The sequence below is a fragment of the Ursus maritimus genome, unplaced genomic scaffold (genome assembly GCF_017311325.1).
Source record: "Ursus maritimus isolate PB19 unplaced genomic scaffold, ASM1731132v1 scaffold_30, whole genome shotgun sequence".
NCBI classification, from domain to species: domain Eukaryota; kingdom Metazoa; phylum Chordata; class Mammalia; order Carnivora; family Ursidae; genus Ursus; species Ursus maritimus.
In genome coordinates, this window is record NW_024425564.1 from 471166 (window position 1) to 489520 (window position 18355).

Sequence of the window (18355 nt, forward strand, 5' to 3'; positions counted from 1 at the left end):
TCCTTTTCTGTACTTCCCTTAGTATGGTAAAAATGTGTCATCTGTGACTTAGAAATCAAATCTGGTAGCATCCTGACGAGAAATGACAGAAAGATAGATTAAGGATAGGAATCTATACGTTTCCCAGAACAGGTGGGGAACGCAATGACATCTTCAAAGCAGAGTTCCTCTAGGTCACAGTATTATGATGTCTCTCTGTTAGAAAATGCTGATGTATTTTTCTTGATGAACTAAAACTACAAACTTCTAGGGTTTGCACAAAGAAGACACTCCTCTGTGGGTCTGGGTATCTAGACCAAATATGGGCAAAAGATCTTTTCTTGCTTCTTCATGTATAGCTGAGTCAGGTCAAGAACATTTTAAATAGACTTTTCCAGAGCCTAGAAGCTTGAAGAAGGAGATACCGTAGAGCCAGGGGATCTGCAGGTGGAATGTAGTCTCCTTCTGTGGGCATAGTGCCTCCACTGTGGTTTTCGAAGAGGAAGGACAAGACCCTGCCTGTGTTCTCGAAGTCTGCCCCTGGGTGGGCCTGCCTCCTCCTGGATGCACCATTTTAACACCTACAGTTAGGAATACTCTTCCAGACAACTGGCATTCTCGAAGTCCAACCAAAGAAATTTGGCACCCGGTGACCTACTCCTTGGATTTCTATTTAATCATATCCTCCTCTGCCAAGCACTGCATTAAACACTTTTAAATTCTTATCTCATCTAAATATCTGACAAGGTTTGTGTTATTGACCTCATTTTATAGAGAAGAAAACTGAGGTTTGAAAGGTTTAAGGTGGGTTTTTTTGGTCCAAAGTGACAGAGCTAATTTAAAGTGACGGGGCTGGGCGACACACCTGGTTCTGTTAGCCTCTAAAGCACGCTCTTCAAAACTCTGTCGTGCCTTTCAATTTTAGAGTGCTATCCTTGGAGGTTTCAGGTTTCATTTCATTAAAGAAGACAGAATCTCTTTTCACCCACAATATTATAGCTTCTGGAAACTTCTGCCTTGAAACATCCTGTTGTGAACTGTGTGCGGGATCGGGTCTCCGTCAGTGACGACAAGACAAACAGCACAGGGAAGGGAGGAGAATATTAGGAGCAGACGGTTCCGAGAGGGCTCATGTGGACAGCATTCATCCTGCTCAGAAATGGCCAATCTGTTGCCTAGCTGCCTTCCTCAGCGCTGTTTAAGTTTTAATTATCTTCCAACTGTCTGAGCTGCTGTTGAGGATCAGAGAGAACAAAGGATAGCTGCTCTATTCTTCAGCAGCGCCCCTCTCTGCACACTGATGAAGTCACTAGCTGCCACTGCCCTTATTATCAGGTTAAATCAGAGTCTGACTGTGCTTTGGAGAGATGATGCCGAAAGGAGAAAAAAAAACTCATCTCAAGCTCTCCCCTTATTCAAAATCTTGTTGGCAGAGAAAATGTAAGATCTACTCCCGTTTAGGTGTTATGACCCAGAAGTGAGTGTTACTTTGTTTAAAAAAAAAAAAAAAAGTGAAAAAGTGAAAAAGAGAGAGAGGACCCTCTTCCCATCCCCACCCCTTGGATTTTCAATAGCTTGAGTAGTAAAAACTTCTCTTCTGCCTCAGGGATGCTCCACTGTGAGAGAACCCCTCTCTTCATCAGGGAGGAGTCCGTGCTGGCCCCTCGCCTTCTAGCCACTGCTCATGGGTCCCGGCCTCTGAGTTCTTGTGTAGAGCTCCAGATTCCCCTACTGGTCACTGAAGTTGGGGGATTAGTGGAAGCCTGTTTTCCACTTCCAGTGCAGATCTCTGTGCCAAAGCACTCCTTGCCGGGCAAGACGAGCATGGTGTCTTTCTTGTGACTTTGTTACCAGTTTTTTAGAATGCGTATTTGAATAAGGACTTCATGCCATTTTTGTAAATTATGCTGTAATTTTGCGGAGACTTAGAAAGTATTGTAGAACCAGAATAATTAAACTTGTTATGAGCATTTATGTGTAACGGGCTAATCAAGAAGTGTGACGTACAGTGGCGAAGTGCTAATTTGACCTCAGGATTATGCAGCAGAGATAACATTATCTTCATTTATAGAGAACTTTTTATCTGGAGGCATCTCAGTGCTCTTCCAACCATATATATTATCTTGTTTGTTATCACGAGCACTATCATTAAGGCTGTAAAATGTATTCCAGTACAGTTTTCTGTTTTCAGCTTCTTATAATTGGGGGATGAAGGAGAGAAAGGTTGCATATTTTCTCCCATTTTTGACATTTGCACCAGGGTTAAATTTGGGAAATGACTGTTATCTAAAGTTGGAGAACCTGGTTCCATAGGTGTTTTTTTTTTATAAAAAGGAAGAAAAAGAGGAAGGGAACAGGACTGCCTCCCCTTAGGTCAGCCCGGATTCTTAACCTTAAGCACTGCCAATGGGGAAGGGCCCTATCAGTCACTTCCTGGCTCCTCTGCCTAATACAGTATTAGGAGAGCTGCGTCTCCTTTGGTGGAGACTCGACCTAGGGAACAGGAAAATGATCTGATCGAATTCCCCAAACCACATTCCCTCCATTCCCTCCAAGGTTACAGACAGCAGCACTCAGGCTGTCACGGCCATGAGCAGTTGAAAATGCTATGCTGGTTGAGTTGCTGTGGGTTTAAGGAAATGGACAAAATTAGATTCAGGCCAATGCGCCAGGCTTAACACACCCCTTCCCTTCCAGAAAGTCTATAGAGACTGTCCCCGCCAGTGGTAAAGAACTACACGATTCCTGTTCCACGCAAACCATTTAGAACTTATTTTACTTGAACTCCACCTACCCACCCAGACACAGTATCATCAGTACCTTCTGTCTGCCTCGAGGGCTCGAGAGGACAGCTCAGGGCCAACCTCCTGCTTAACCAGAGAGCTCTGATGAGCGCAGCCGTCGCCCTGGCTCTCCGTACAGGAAGAACGGTGTTTCCCTGCAGTGGGCACGGGCACATTGGACAGCCAGCCCAGGAGATAGCATTTAGATTGGTTATGAAGATGAGTGACCAGCTCATGTCAAGGAGCAGATGGCTAAATGAGTTGCACTGGGAATGCCGTGAGATTCGTGCTTGAAGGAACAGGAGGGAAAATAGCTCATGATATAAAAACCCCAAATATAGTCTCCTTAATGTGAATTTTTTTAATTGGCATTTACATTACACAGTTAACTTGGAGTGATGAGAAATGTAAGGGAATTACCGAATTAGTGAACAGCGATTAACTCTGAAGTAAAATTATATCATCGAAGTCGAAGGTGGTTTTACACAGCAGAGGAAGGATATTACTAAAACCTTGCCCGGTCTGTCATCTCCTAATTGAAATGTGTTCATTTAATATGCCCCATCCTTCAGAGCGCATAGCTCATAATTTGGGAGAGTGTTATCACTTAATCTAGTTCTTTTTCCTGGGTCTTCCTTTGAATCCCAGTAAGACAGTGTGTGGCACATTCCCCAGCGATTTGTGTGACACTCAGAAGAATGAGTTTGTCTGTTCATTAACCTGTGAACGGTCAGGTCCCTTTGGAGAGTGAAAGGAACAAGTCACTCCAAGGTTAATGCTTGTTCATGGGAGGTGAAGCCTCCAGGGAGAAAGAGAGGGCGAATAGGCCGGAATGCTCAAGACCTGCCCCGGGCAGCTCTGCACTGTGTGCAGACGCCAGAGCCGTGTGGCCAGGAGGGAGGCTGCAGAGCAGGCTGGGTCACCCCCGCGGATCATTTCCTCTGGTCAGGAGAAGGCTTCCCGGCAGTCAAGTTGGGGGGCGGGGGGAGGGCGGGTAGCGGGGGGTCTGGTGTAAGTATATAGGGTTAACTTTCTGCAAGGATTTAGGAGCAGTGTTGAAGTATAAAAAACTGTGAGTGGTTTTTAGTAGTTCCTGTGGATTTTTCTGTTAAACAAGAAGGCAGTATTGATTTCATGCGTTTGTCTCCAGTGGATGAAATCTTTCCTTGAGTTGGAAAACATTTGATTTGGCAAGTGTTTGTGCACCTGTGCACAGGCACTTCCCTAACCACAAGGCGAAGACAGAAGCCGTGATTCTCCAGCGTGAATGTCTCATGGACATATAATTACACTGACATTCAGGGATTGAGCTTCAACGGTACCTGGTTTGATTTTCTAGGTAAATCAAATCTTAAGTTCTGCTTAATTCTCCGGAAAGTGGGAGCTCCCTAATTTGGCTGTAATTCTTCTAGGCTCAGTCGGAGCTAGCCCTAAGGAGCAGGCAGAGGGTCTGAAGTCAAGTTCAAAGTCTCCTTTAGTCCATGCCCTGGTACACTGTAACTTTACACAATGTATCTTATTCCGTTGTCTTTGGATTGGTTGTGATGGAAGCTTGTTTTCTTCAACAAATTATCTTTTTACCCCCAGGTATATTCGAATAGTTGGGACTCACAACACAGTGAACAAGATTTTTCACATTGTGGCTTTTGAATGTATGTTTACAAACAAAACCTTCACTCTTGAGAAGGGGCTGATAGGTAAGTATTGCAATTATGTTTTTTATATACACTTAGGTATTTTATCTTCACATATTTTGCTAGCTCATTAACTCATCTTAACCCACCTCTTAATCAGCTTTGACTAAGAACTGGTTGATTTGAATGCCTTATGGATGAGTGACATAGGGGAAGTCTTATAGTTTTAGAAGTAGTCAAAATAATAATTCTAGTAAACATAAAAGACTATAAATATTACACTAGGAGTTAAGAACTGAAAATTTCCTAGTGATGCACTTAGGTTTGATATGTGGGGAATGCTTATGATAGTCTGGCAAAGCGTTTTACACCAAAGGCTTTTCTATATTTAATGGTAGGTGAGATCAGGGAACAAGTCTGTAGAATATTGATCCAACACTCATGCTTTCCAAGGCTGTGGAGGTATTTTGGCCTTTAATTGGATATGAACGGTGTGCTCGCTATGAGACTATCTCCTTTTCATGGACACATCAGTCCATATTTGCGCTGCTTAGCCAAGTTTGCCTCAAGAAAACGCCTGCGTATAATTTAAATAAGACCAGAATAACTGAATTGTCATTGTGAAAGTCAAGTTATCTTGTGGGAAATACTGTCTGACTGATCTCTCAGAAGAGTATTTTTCATTTTGGCTTAGTTGTTATTTGGTTGTTTCCTGTTGTGTTGTGTTTTAGGTAATATTTCGTCTGGCATTGTGTGGAGTCCAGCCTGGGTCTTGACATTCTAGATGGCCTGAGTGGCTTTTCCCACCCAGCTGTGCCCATGGCTTTTTACACACCTCCTGCAGAGATCCTGGTTTGACTGACTAGGTCCTTGAATCTGCCTTTACTGCAGCTTCTTTGAAAAGGGACTCTGTATGTTCAGGTGCCCCTGCCTTGGTACACCTAAGACAGATTCTTTGCCTTTACGAAGGGATCCATATCCCCTCTCCTTCCGAGGTCCCCTCCATGCTGGGACACATAGCATATTGACACATGTCCTAGAAACACGGTGATGACTAGAATGGGAAAGATGAGTGTAACTTGCCGATGTTTACTAATTCTTGGGACAGTCATAAGTCTAAGTGTCCTTAAGACCTGCTGTGTCCTAAAGGTAATCCTTTACTTAGGGAAATTTGGAAGAATAATGTTAGTCAAGTGGCAGGAGTAGCCATTATTTTAATGTACAGAGAAATTTTAGAGCTCAGCTAAAATAAATAATTTGGTTTTACCTTTGTTATGGATATAACTTTTGCCATTAAATATAAATGTTACTCATTGTTGTGACTTCGAAGCAATTTGAGAGTTAACACAGCTGAAGCATCACCTGATATTATCAAGGCTTTTAATTCCGTGGGCTGTGTGGAATTGTGGCGATAGACGGTTGTAGGGAGGATACATCTTTCCACCGGCTGCCCATGCTCTGTTATAGACCATAGGCCCCACTGCGTATGTGATTGTGTAGTTAGGGGTGTCCTTGTGGAGGAAGCTCTGAACCCAGCCACCTTCACAGTCACAGCCCGAGTGCCATTCGGCAATTCATGTCAGCCCAGCATGCACCGCGTTCTTGAACCTGCCCCACGGCAGGCCCCATCTACTTCCGTCCGTGTCCCCTTCTCATTGGAGGAAGAACAGGTTTGTGGACACTAACTATCCAAGAAACAGGTCTGTTTGGCCTGAGAAGCCATTACAGGCTGAAACTCAGAATCCGTTGTGGTGAGGGATGCTGTTGCTGGTCTGCGTTTTTTGTCCAAAGTGAATTTGTCAGCATTATCGAAGCCATAATGGTCTCGGCATGTCAGGGGATGAAAGAAGATTGCAGAGCTGCAGGAAGTGTTTGGTTTCTGGACAAACACTTTTCTTTGAGCCCTTTTCCGGGATGCCCACAAGTTTGACTGCAAAGAGCACCGCAGTCATCTGCCCGTCATCGTCCCTCAGCTGAATGGGAGCAGTGGGGCCGGCTGGCGGGTACGTATGTGCACTTGTTGGGAGATGGCCTGAAGCGGGGTCCCCTCTGGCGCCCTCCTCCTACCGTCTTCGCAGCTCAAAGCTGTCCCCATGCTGGGCAGACAGGGAGGTGGTGTGAGTCGTGGAGGAGCACAGGGGGATTTCATTATCCTCTGTCTGACGTGGCAGCTCTGCTTAGCTTCAAGGGGTATTTGAAATAGCAACAGCCAGCTTTCCATTCTGTTGATCTCAGATGCATTTGGGCTGCACACAGGCGTCAGCCAGCCACCCTACAGGGACCTCCAAGAAGGGAGTGGTCCTCTAATTGGGGGCACCTTGTACCTCAGAATCGCTTGGAGTCGCCTTTAAATTGTAGCACTTAACTCCTTTCTGTGCCTTGTGAAATATGCACTCCTTCCTTGAGAAGCACTGATAGACACTCCAGGTTTTCATGGGGACAAAAAGTAAAAAAGTAAAATAACGTCATCATGAATAACTGGTAGGGTATCAACTCTACTTTTATGTTTTAAGATTCAGAACTTCTCTCTTTCACAGCTCCTGCTCTTTGTTTCAGAGTTCTGGCTACTCTCATTTGAGCAATACTCTCCTTACGGGCCTCAAAATTACTTTAAAAATATTTGTATTGGGTTTTTTTTTAAATGAGATTTTAATGTTACTACTGGCAACGTATAACGATGCCAGGAAAAAATAAGCTTTGTAAGATCTTAGTCTTGTTTCCCATCAAAGGGTTTCTTTCCCATTTTTGTTGACAGCATGTCATTCTTCATGCATCTCTGCTTGTACAGATTTGTGGGGGAGCCTTGGAACCCTGTGGCCTCATATATCCATGGGAATGGGCCCTCCCCGCAGCCACACTGAGCAGATCTGGGTGTTAGCCTCTCCCCACAGCGCTTCTCCCACCTCATCTGCTGCTGCTACCACAGCCCCTTCTCATTTGGCGGCTGCTTCTGGGTCATGTTGGGGTGTATTCTCACCTGGGAGAGCCACCCTGTCATGACCGTCTCCTCTTTGTTAGGAGGCCTTTGTGGGAATCGCTAACCTGTCTTACCAGTGAGGCATGGAAGGAGTAATTAGAAGAGATATGACTGCTATTTTATAAACATTCGATCTCCCACAGAATGCGTTTGCTCTGCCTTGGCACTCCACCTTGTGACACACACATGACATTTGCCAACTCCTTGCAGTTTTTCAGAATAATTGCCAAGCTTCCTTTTTTTTAATCTTGTATTTAAATTCACTTCTTCGAATACCCAGTTATTCAGGTAGAAGGAATAGTACCTACCACCCAGCTTAAAGAACTATTAACTCACAGACAATCTATTTTATCCATATGCTACCCACTTCTTCCCTATCAGATTATTTTGACACCAATCCCCGATGATAATTTTATCATCTTATCCATAAATATTTTCATTATGTATGTCTAAAAGTAAGACTTCCTTTTACAGCCATAGTGACAATATCATTATAATACCCCAAAATTGAACTGTAATTTTTTTACGGATATTAAATATCCAATCAGGGGTGCCTGGGTGGCTCAGTCAGTTAAGCATCTGCCTTCTGCTCAGGTCATGATCCCAGGGTCCTGGGATCGAGCCCTGCATCGGGCTTCCTGCTCGGCAGGGAGTCTGCTTCTCCCTCTGCCTCTGCCGCTCCCCCCTGTTTATTCTCTCTCTCAAGTAAATAAGTAAATCTTTTTAAAAAATTAGGGGCGCCTGGGTGGCACAGCGGTTAAGCGTCTGCCTTCGGCTCAGGGCGTGATCCCGCTGTTATGGGATCGAGCCCCACATCGGGCTCCTCCGCTATGAGCCTGCTTCTTCCTCTCCCACTCCCCCTGCTTGTGTTCCCTCTCTCGCTGGCTGTCTCTATCTCTGTCAAATAAATAAATAAAATCTTTTAAAAAAAAATCTTTTTAAAAAATTAAATATCCAGTCGGTGTTCAGATGTCCCTAATTGGATCAAAGTCTGGAATGAGTTTATGTGTTTTTACAGGTTGTTTAAACCAGAATTCAGATAAGGTCCATACTATCAATAGTCATTATGACTCTTAAATCTCTTTAAATCTGTAGGTTCCCTTCCACATGTCTGTCTGTCTCTCTCTTTTTTCTCCTCTCTCTAATTATAATTTGTTGAAGAAACTATTTGATTTTTGTCCTATAGAGTTTCTAACAGCCTAAATTTGGGTGATTAAGTCCCCATGGTAACATTTAACATGTTTCTCTGTTGTAGTTTTTGTAACTTGGTAGTTAGATAGATTCTGATTCAATCCAGTTCAAGTTCTGGGGGGCTTTTTGTTTTGTTTTTGTTTTTGTTTTCTGTGAAAATGTTCCATAGGTGGTAGTACGTATGTTTATTAAGAAGCACAGAAAATCTTCAGTGATCGCTCTCTTTTGGATACTCCCATTCATTCGGATTATTTCCTAGATTCATTATTTCATAATTTGGGATTGCAAAATCATTATTTTCAAATTGTATCACTGTTTAATAGCTAGAAAAATTTCTTCAACACTCATTTGATAATCCTGAGATGCAGTTTGCCAGGGAATAGAAGGATTTTTACCGTCTTCAGATAAAGAGGTGGTTACTCAGCATCCTCCACCCGTGACCAGTGAGATTTGTTTGTGGGGACTATTTGGAGGGGAAGGGAGAGGAGTATAGGCCACTTTCAATTTCTGGGACTAAGCAAATTGGACACGTTTTAATCACTTGCAGTTGTTATTATTGACATTCGAATTGTCCCAGTCTTTAGCCTCTTCATACTGGCTCTTGAGTCCTTCTGACATGACCTGCATAGTCCTTAACACTTCCTTGATTTCTGGCATGACATGACATCCCAGGTTCATTTCGTATAGTTACCTCCCCAAGCTGCAACCAGCCGGTTCTTCAAAGAGCCCTGGTTCCTTTCAGTGGGGATAACATTTGAAAACGTCCGTGGAAGCACTTGCTACTGGGTTGGCCACTATTTCCGGGCCTTCCTGGTGGACAGAACTAGGAAATATGGGCACATTTACTTATTTATTTATCATATATTTAACAGATAAAATATGTCATGAGTAATGCTGACACTTCTAATTAAAATTCAGTACACAGAGGTTTTTTTTGGCCTTTGACCTTGCAGCTCCTTTTTCCTATACTAAAAATCTTGGTGACCAGTGATACGGCACAATAACTCATTTGCTTTGTCCCCAGTATACAAAATAGTCTCAGAATTACAGTATCAGTGCTACCATATGGTTACTGAAAACAGTTTAAGATTTTTGCAGTTATTTTTGGGGTCGTTAGGGTATATCCCACTAGACATATATATTAAAATTACCGTGTTATAAAGTCACCTAAAATAATACTATGTGGTCATGCTACTACGTCAGTATACAGTTGGATTCATTTCCTCCATTTTGCTTTCAGTGTTTGGAGATTACCTTTAAAGATTTTTTTGTTTTATAACTATATAAAATATAGATATGGTTCCAAAATCAAATCTACAAAAGAACTTTATTTAGAGAAATCCAGCTTCTATTCCTGTCCCCTCTACTCCTATAGGTGCTCTTTTCTTAGTTTTTTGGGTTAGCCTTCTATTTTAAATAATGAAAAATAAGTAAATTTATATTATATTATATTATATTATATTATATTATATTATATTATATTATATTATATTATATTATATATAACTTCTATTTTCTACCCTCCTCAATATTCCTGAATAATTGGTAGCATACTATATGCTATACATACTTTATTTCTATACCTTGTCTTTTTGTACTTAACACTTCTCCTAGAGCTAGCTATCTAGAAGGATATTATGCATTCCTTTTTTCTAGCTGCATGGTACTCATTAGAATAGATGTACTGTAGTTTATTTATTCAACCACTTCTCTCTTGATGAACCATTTGGATTGCTTTCAGTCTTCTGCTCCTACAAATTGTGCTGTTGCCTTGTGCATAAGTCTTTTCCTATTTTTCCTACTATATCTTTGGGATAGAGTCCTAGAAAGGGGTTACCTGGTCAGAAGGTAAATGCATGTGTAATTTTGCTAGATGTTGCCAAACTCACCTCCATAGGGATTATACCATTTTGAAATTTTCACTGGCAATATGGGATAATGACTTTTCCCACAGCCTTGCCAGTGGAGCATATTGTCAAACTTCCGGATTTTTGCCAGTTTGATAGGTGAGAAATCTTATCTCAGTGCAGTTTTAACTGCGTTTCTCTTGTGAGAGAAATTGAGCATCTTTTCATATGATTAAGGGCCATTTGCATTTTTTTCTTTTTTAAATAGCTCTTCTCTTCTTATGAGTCTTGTAGATGAATATGGAAGATGCTTTTAGTAAGACTTGGGGGAGCAGTAAACACTTTACACTGATATTAGAGTGTGGTATTTAGCATTACATGCGTCTGGTTTCCCTTCTTAAGGTCTCCTGATTCTTCTGGAAAACATAAGCTCTCCTAAGTCCCTCTCCATCCTTGTCCTTGACTCTACAGCAGCTTAAGAGAGAGTAAGCTAGAGCATGGAGCTCTAGGCTCAAAATTCAAGGCTCCTTAAACCTTTTAAAGACCAGGAAGCTTCCATTAGCACCTTTGTGCCTTTAAGGGTTACGTCTGCATCTGCCAGGATGGATCCACAAAGACTTGTGGCTTTTTTGGTCTAGTTTCTTGTTAGTAATTGAGGTAGGGCAACCAAAATAGGCAACACAAGCATAGGAATTCTGTTGCTGACGCTCTGGGAATACTCACTGTGGCTGCCCCCATAGACTGGGCTGTCTGACGGAAACACCAGAGCCTGTGTTCATCTGCCACCAGAAACAGATAGAAAAGAAATGTTTCCTTTCTTCCTCCCATCTTCCAGTCTCTCATGAGTTTCTTCTACTGGCAGAACTTCACCAAAAACCAAGCTGGCAAGCTTGGGAAATGGGGTTTGGGGAGCTTTAGCCTCCAAGCTACAGTGCAGAACAAAGGAGGGAATGGAGCTGAAAGCAGACACACAGACTGATGCAAAGACAGAAAGTTACAGAAGGGGCTCCAGACAGCAGGGAACTTACCCCCTGGCCCAGAGTAGCTGCGGAAACACACCGGGCAGACATGGAAGTATGTGGAGTGGAGAAAGCAGACGGAAGGCACAAGCGGAGTGGAGAGGTAAAATATTTAGTTGGGCTATGAAGGAATGAACGTATTTCTTGCCTAGTCAGATAAGACTTCATGAAGAATGGTATTTTGAGCTGGGCCTTGAAGAATTCAGTAAACTATTAAAGAAGTGCCAATTTGCATAGCAACAAAATGGCGGATACTTTGTCCCCTCAGAAGAGCTGGAAGCAGAAAATGGAAATCGGTGGCCTGAAGTTGCTACTGTCATCTAAAAGTATTTTGAAATTGTAGCAGTGTGTTTAGAATTCAGTAAAGTTCCCGGGGAAATAAACAGTTAGAAATCTGTGCTGTGAAGGGCTTTTGGCATCCACTGAACTAAGGATATGACTTCTGTGCTTTGCAACTGTGTTTAAAAAATAAGTAGTCCTCTGGAGCAAAAACAGAGATTTGGGGGTAGGAGGGGCGGTTCACTAGGGGATGAAGGTGTTAGAATGAGGCAGAAATAAACTTGCTGGAGTGGCAGAGGGGCCCTAAAGACCTTAATGCAGATGGTTTCCTAAAATGACACTATTGAGTCTGGACTAGTCTAGACCAAGAGGCTATGCTTTTCCCAGCCTTTTTCTCTAACCAGATATTAAGGCTGGTTCTAATTGTCAGTGAAGCTTAACTTCTTTATCTACTGTAAATTACTTGGCATTAAGCAGACATTTATTAAGAGGCTGCCAAGTGTATCTTAAGCACTGGGGATTGAAAGATACAGAGGTGTAGTTTCTGCCTTGGAGGATCGTATGAGCTAATGGAGGAGAAAGACACTTAAATAGAAGGTGACAACACAGTAGAATAGGTCATCTGTTGGGAGATTGCAGCAGATGCTATAGGAACACTGAAATGGGGGCACCTAACCTGAGTTCGGGATGGTGTCAGGAAAGACCCCCAGTGGAGGCGATGAATGGGCCAGCCCTTGAGCAAAGGCAGAAAAAGTGGAGGGTCAGGGGAAAATCATAGCAAATGGTCAGCGTGTGCAAAGGCCTGTTTATCTCTGACCTACTCCAAAAGCAGTGCCTATTCCAGTGAACTACCTTGCATGGGAGGTGGGGCGGTTAGAGTAAGCGTAAAGTTAGCAGTGGTCTCTCCCTCTTCCTGAGAAGCAGGTTAAGCACTATCTTCTTAACAGGTTCTTAAGAGTTTTATAAAAATTCAGATAAAGTAAATGCCCCACAGTAGCACATACAGACTATTAGAAAGTTTGCCTCCTACCCTAGGGAGCCTGTGTTCGCCTACAGGAATGGGCTCCGGTTCTTACGTTGGGGGCAGGGTGAGGGGACGATTGGAAAGCAACTTGCTCACATCATAGGATTCTCAGTCTACTGTGTGGTCCTTTGTGTACATTTACGTTTCATTTTCCTTTATTCCTTTTTTTTTTTTCTGTTGGTATTTTTGTTCTGGTTGTTTTGTTTGGGAATAAAAATACCCTAAAAAGATTTTTATTGCTCTAATTTTACAGAATTTGCTTCTACATTTTATAGGATTGATTTTTTTGGATCCTACTTATATATCCCCTTGTTATAACCGTGGTATGGGGAGGGGGTGTATGTGCGTGTCCAGGTAAATGGAAATTTGCACAGCAACTTATGTTTAAATGGGACATCATGGAGCATATATCCAATATTATGCAACAGTATCACTTTCTCACAAACCATGGTTCTGCCTCAGACTGGCATGATGAATAGTCATGTTGTGAATAGGCAAGATGTTTCTCTGGCACTATGAAAGATGTTCCAGTGGCTAAAGGGATAGAAAGTCTAATTTTGTTGGTCTAGTCCCTAACTTAGTACCCCAAGCCTCCACGCCAAAACCTGGTAGGTAATTTTTTAATTTAATATTTTAAATAGAAAATACAAATATATATTCTTATGTCACCCCTTTCTATTAAAAATCGTAGCACATATTCACACATTTCTTTTTCAATTAGTGTTTCTTAGCGATCTTCCCTTACCAGGACACATAGAGCTTTCTCATGCTTTTTATTTTTACATTTGTGCAGTATTCCATTGAATAGAGGTGCTGTAACTTATTTAAACAGTCCCCTTTGAGGAATATTAGTGTTTCCAGTCTTTTACTATCAATAACAATTCTGTAATGACCCATATATACATAGTGAGGTTTAATTAGAGGTGATTCCAATAAAGCCTAAAATAAACAAAAAGCAAAAAATACCCATTATAATTCCCAGGGCCAGCTACATAATTTGCAGGGCAGAATGCAAAATGAAAGCATGGAACCCCTTGTTCAAAGAGTAGGCAGAATGCCATTAAAGGTACTTTTTTTCCCCCTTTTCTCTTTCTATACATTACTCAGTGTTCATCGCGTTAAGTGTACTCTTAATCCCCTTTATTTATTTCATTCATCCCTCCGTCCTCCTCCACTCTGGCAACCACCAGTTTGTCCTCTGTATAAGTCTATTTTTTTGTCCCTTTTTTTCTTTGTTCATTTGTTTTGTTTCTTAAATTCCACATATGAATGAAATCATATGGCATTTGTCTTTCTCTGACTTATTTGACTTAGCATTATACCCTCTCGGTTCATCCATGTTGTTGTAAATGGCAAGATCTCATTCTTTTTGTGGTTGAGTGATATTCCGTTGTATATATATACCACATCTTCTCTATCCATTCATCTGTTGGTGGATAGTTGGATTGTTTCCATATCTCGGCGATTGTAAGTAATGTTGCAATGTTGTAAATAATGAACATAGGGGTGCATGTGTCTTTTCAAATTAGTGTTTTCATTTTCTTTGGGTAAATACCCACCAGTGGAATTACTGGATCCTAGGTAGTTGTATTTTTAATCTTTTGAGGAACCCCTGTACTGTTTTCCACAGTGGCTGCACCACCTTGCATTCCCACCAACAGTGAAGGGTTACTTTTTCTCCACATCCTCACCAACGCTTGTTGTTTCTTATCTTTTTGATTCTAGCCATTCTGACGGGTATGAGGAGATATCATACTGTGGTTTTCATTTGCATTTCCCTGATAATTAGTGATATGGAGCGTTTTTTCGTAGGTCCATGGCCATTTGCATGTCTTCCTTAAAAAGGCACTTAAATTTTTTTTTCCTTTCCTTTGCAATCTTTCCACTTGGCCTGTGTTTTTTTGTTTTTGTTTTTCAACAACAGATTTATTTTTTTGAAAGGAATGGATTTTGAGGAGAAAAAACATGGGGCAGAGGTATGGAAGAGAAAATAAATAAAACTGTAAGCCATTTTACTAATTGTTTTACAACTATAACAAATTCATACGGAGAATGTCCTGTACAAACAACACAATAAAGATTCAAAGATTGAGGTGTTCCCTGAGACATTGCTGAAGATTTCAGTCTCCGGTGCTTGGAATTTAGGCTGCACTCTTTGTTTCGGGGTGGATCACTGGGTGTGTGACACAGGCCCCCAGATTTGAACAGACAAGTGGCCACTTGGCCCAGGCAGAAGCAGCTGAAGGGTTTGGTTTCCTGCGTCACAGAACGACCCAGGTTCCTCCCCACCCTGCAGTGCCAGGTGGGGTAGTACTGCTGGGGTTTTTTTAGATCTTATTTATTTATTTGAGAGGGAGGGAGCATGAGTGGGGTGGGGGTGGGGGAGGAACACAAAGGGGGAGAGAGAGAGAATCCAAAGCAGACTCCCCACCAAGCTCAGACCCCGACGTAGGCTCCATCCCAGGCCCCTGAGATCATGAGCTGAAACCAAGAGTCTGAACCCAACTGACTGCGCCACACAGGCGCCCGGGGTTGTATTTCTCACCACACTCCTTCTTCACATGGGCCGCAGCGGCCTTCTCTATGTTAAATTTCTCCAACGCCTGAGTCACAGTCTCCACCAAGTCCTGTTGCATCTACTCCAACACATTTGGGACCGTGGCCTTTCGGTGGCCCAGGGTTACCGAGGAGCACAGGGAGGCAGGCCACAGCAGTCTCCTGAGGGAGGGGCTGGCGATGCTCAGACCCAGCGGGAGCCACTGTCGCTCCCTAAGCCATGGCGCATCCAAGGTGGCATGGTGTTTTTACTGGCTGTTTAATGTTATTCTAAGTAAAGAAAAACTAAACTTTTAAATTATTAGCATGAATTTTATCATTCATCTTTATGTTGTGTAATGGTAGTTTTAAATGCAAATATAAAAGCACTTATCATGTATGTAGAATCACCAAAATTATACAGTTCATATTTGGTAGCTCATAGATGTGTATGTATTCTGTTCTTACCGGAACAGTGGAAATTCTGCACAAAACTAAATTATTTTTATTTCACTTCTTAATTCACACACATTCCACAAAAACTCTCTACCCTTGGCTTACCCTGTAAGCTTCCTTAATAAGGAAGGACTGGGGGGGAAAGGAACTATGGGTTGCCTGATCTTTGCCTTTCTTTTTATGTTATTATTATCAGCATAAATACCTGGCCATAATAAGGAAATAAGAATGAAAAAAAGATAGGATGGAGTTCTTTGGTCATTTGTGCTTCTTGGAACACTGTTGCCTTCTTTCTACATAGGAGACGAGCTCTGGTTGGAAGGGAAAGCATGGCCTCTCCAGGCTGTCCACAGCCTCTACTCAGCCATACTCACGGCACCTTGACCTTGTCCTTGCTTTGAGTCTCATTCAACAACCATCTGTGTGGGTCCTCTGGAATTCCTCACTCATGGACCAGCAGGGAATTGTGGACACACACGTTGCATATCTCCTGCGTTCACAGGCTTGCTCTATTGTCCCATCAGACTTTACTTAAAAACATAAATTCTGGGGCACCTGGGTGGTTCAGTCAGTTAAGTGTCTGCCCTCGGCCCAGGTCATGGCCCTGGGGTCCTGGGATCGAGTCCCATGTCAGGCTCCCTGTTCGGTGGGGAGTCTGCTTCTCCCTCTCCCTCTGCTCCTCTTCCCACTCTTGTTCTCTCTCTTGCTCACGCTCTCTCTCAAATAAATAAATAAAATATTTTTTTTAAAGTTAAAAAAAATAAGTTCAGAGACAAGATTATTAAGAATTTTAAGAGCGAGGCAGTGGAGCATTGAAATTAATTGTGGGTCCCTTCTGAGTGTAGGACCGCTCTGAAAGCACAGGCTGCACTCCTGTGAAGGTGGCCCCAATTACCACCGCTATTTCGCATTGCTCTGGAAGCTCTGTGAGGGGCGGAGGGGAAGAACAAGAAATAGGTGTGATAAATATTGAGGAAGAGGAACCAAATATCATTATTTGCAGATGTGATGTGATAAGATATCCAAGGAAGTGAACTGAAAAATTACTAGAACTAATAAGAGCTATGAGGAATGTAGCCGAATACAGTAATGTATACAAATAAGTGTTCTCAAAAAAACCCAATAACCAGTTAGAAAATATAATGGGGGGAAATTCCATTCATAATTGCAATAAAAACTGCCAAACACCTCGTAACAATCCATGAGCCATACTTCTCCCTTACATTAGTCGATCCCTAGCCATATGACCAAGGATCACCCGTCTCTGAACCCTTCTTATGCCATTAGAGATGGGATAAGGTAAGGAAAAGGTGGGGCCGAAGGATGATGTGTGCTCATAAATAGTGTAGATTATAAGGTGAGCATGCCAAGGAGATCTGCCAGCATTTTTAAACTTTTCCCCCCTCACAAACAACAAATACCTACCAAGTTAATAAATCCACAGGTTCTAATTAAAGAAGCTATAAATCTTTAAGAAACACTGGAATGACATATTTCTGGATGGAAAACTTTAATGTAGTAAAGATGTTGGTTCTTTCCATCTTAATCTATCGGTTTAAGGCAGGATTACTCAGAATCCCGATTGTGCTTTAAAACAAGACAACTTTGAGTTAAAAAATTCCAAGAGAATAAATAAATGGAAATCCCTTACCCCCCACCCCCGCCAAAGATGAAAAAAAAAATGAAATGAGAGGTCTAGTATTAGCAGGTATTAAAATTAGTCCTACGTACTGAAGTAGTATGGCGTTAAATGTAAGAATAAACGAGATAAATTAAGCAAACTCTGAATTATATCTTAGCGTGTGTGAGACTGTAGTACAGGTTGAAAATGCCATTCCCCGTCAGTTGAGAAAAGGTAATAGAGCAAACGCTGCCACAGTTGACAATTGATAACACTTCCCTGAGATTTTTTCCGCATACTGTGTACCAAAATAGTTTCCTAGTAAGAGTTAGAGTTTACAATATTACTCCAAGGGAACCACAGAGAACTGTTAATAAGTATTCATCTGAGCTCAGGGTGAGGAGCACTTCCTCAGAGTAAAAGCAAAGTCAGAAACCATAAATAGAGTTCAAAGGTGTTTGACAAACTGGGAAAAAATAACTGCAACACTCATGACGATGAGTAATTGTCTTTAATATTGTAAGAAGTGCTTTCATTAAGAAAAAATATGAATTCCCAACAGGTAATGTGCACAAACAGCAATTTATTAAAAAGGCAAAAAAAAAAAAAAAAAAACAGAGTTGTCAATAAACTTGAAAGAGTATGGCCTTACTGATAATCAGAAAAATGCAAATTAAAGCAAGATGCCATTTTTTTGCCTCTTTTATTGGCAAATATTTTTAATTTAAAATTTTTCATTTATGTTAGTGATACAACAATCATTTCTCAGCAAAAACAAACATATACGGTGAAATAAAATATTTCCGTTTTTAACATGCTTTAGCCTAGTTATTGCTAAACTTGAGTATCTTTTTATGTTTATTGGCCATTTCTACTTGTTTTATGAATTACATCTTTGTATTCTTCTTCAGCTTTTTTTTTTTTTAAGATTTTATTTATTTATTTGACAGAGATAGAGACAGCCAGCGAGAGAGGGAACACAAGCAGGGGGAGTGGGAGAGGAAGAAGCA

General features: G+C 41.7%; 1 protein-coding gene across 6 annotated transcripts in view; it reads left to right on the top strand.

The window, feature by feature from the left end:
• BTBD9 (BTB domain containing 9) overlaps positions 1-18355 on the top strand; it is a 406941-nt gene that overhangs the window by 261396 nt on the left and 127190 nt on the right. For all 6 annotated transcript variants that reach the window (XM_040644643.1, XM_040644645.1, XM_040644647.1 and 3 more), the window contains exon 7: positions 4350-4459. In XM_040644643.1, the coding sequence (XP_040500577.1) occupies positions 4350-4459 (110 nt within the window). The remainder of the gene's footprint in view (positions 1-4349; positions 4460-18355) is intronic.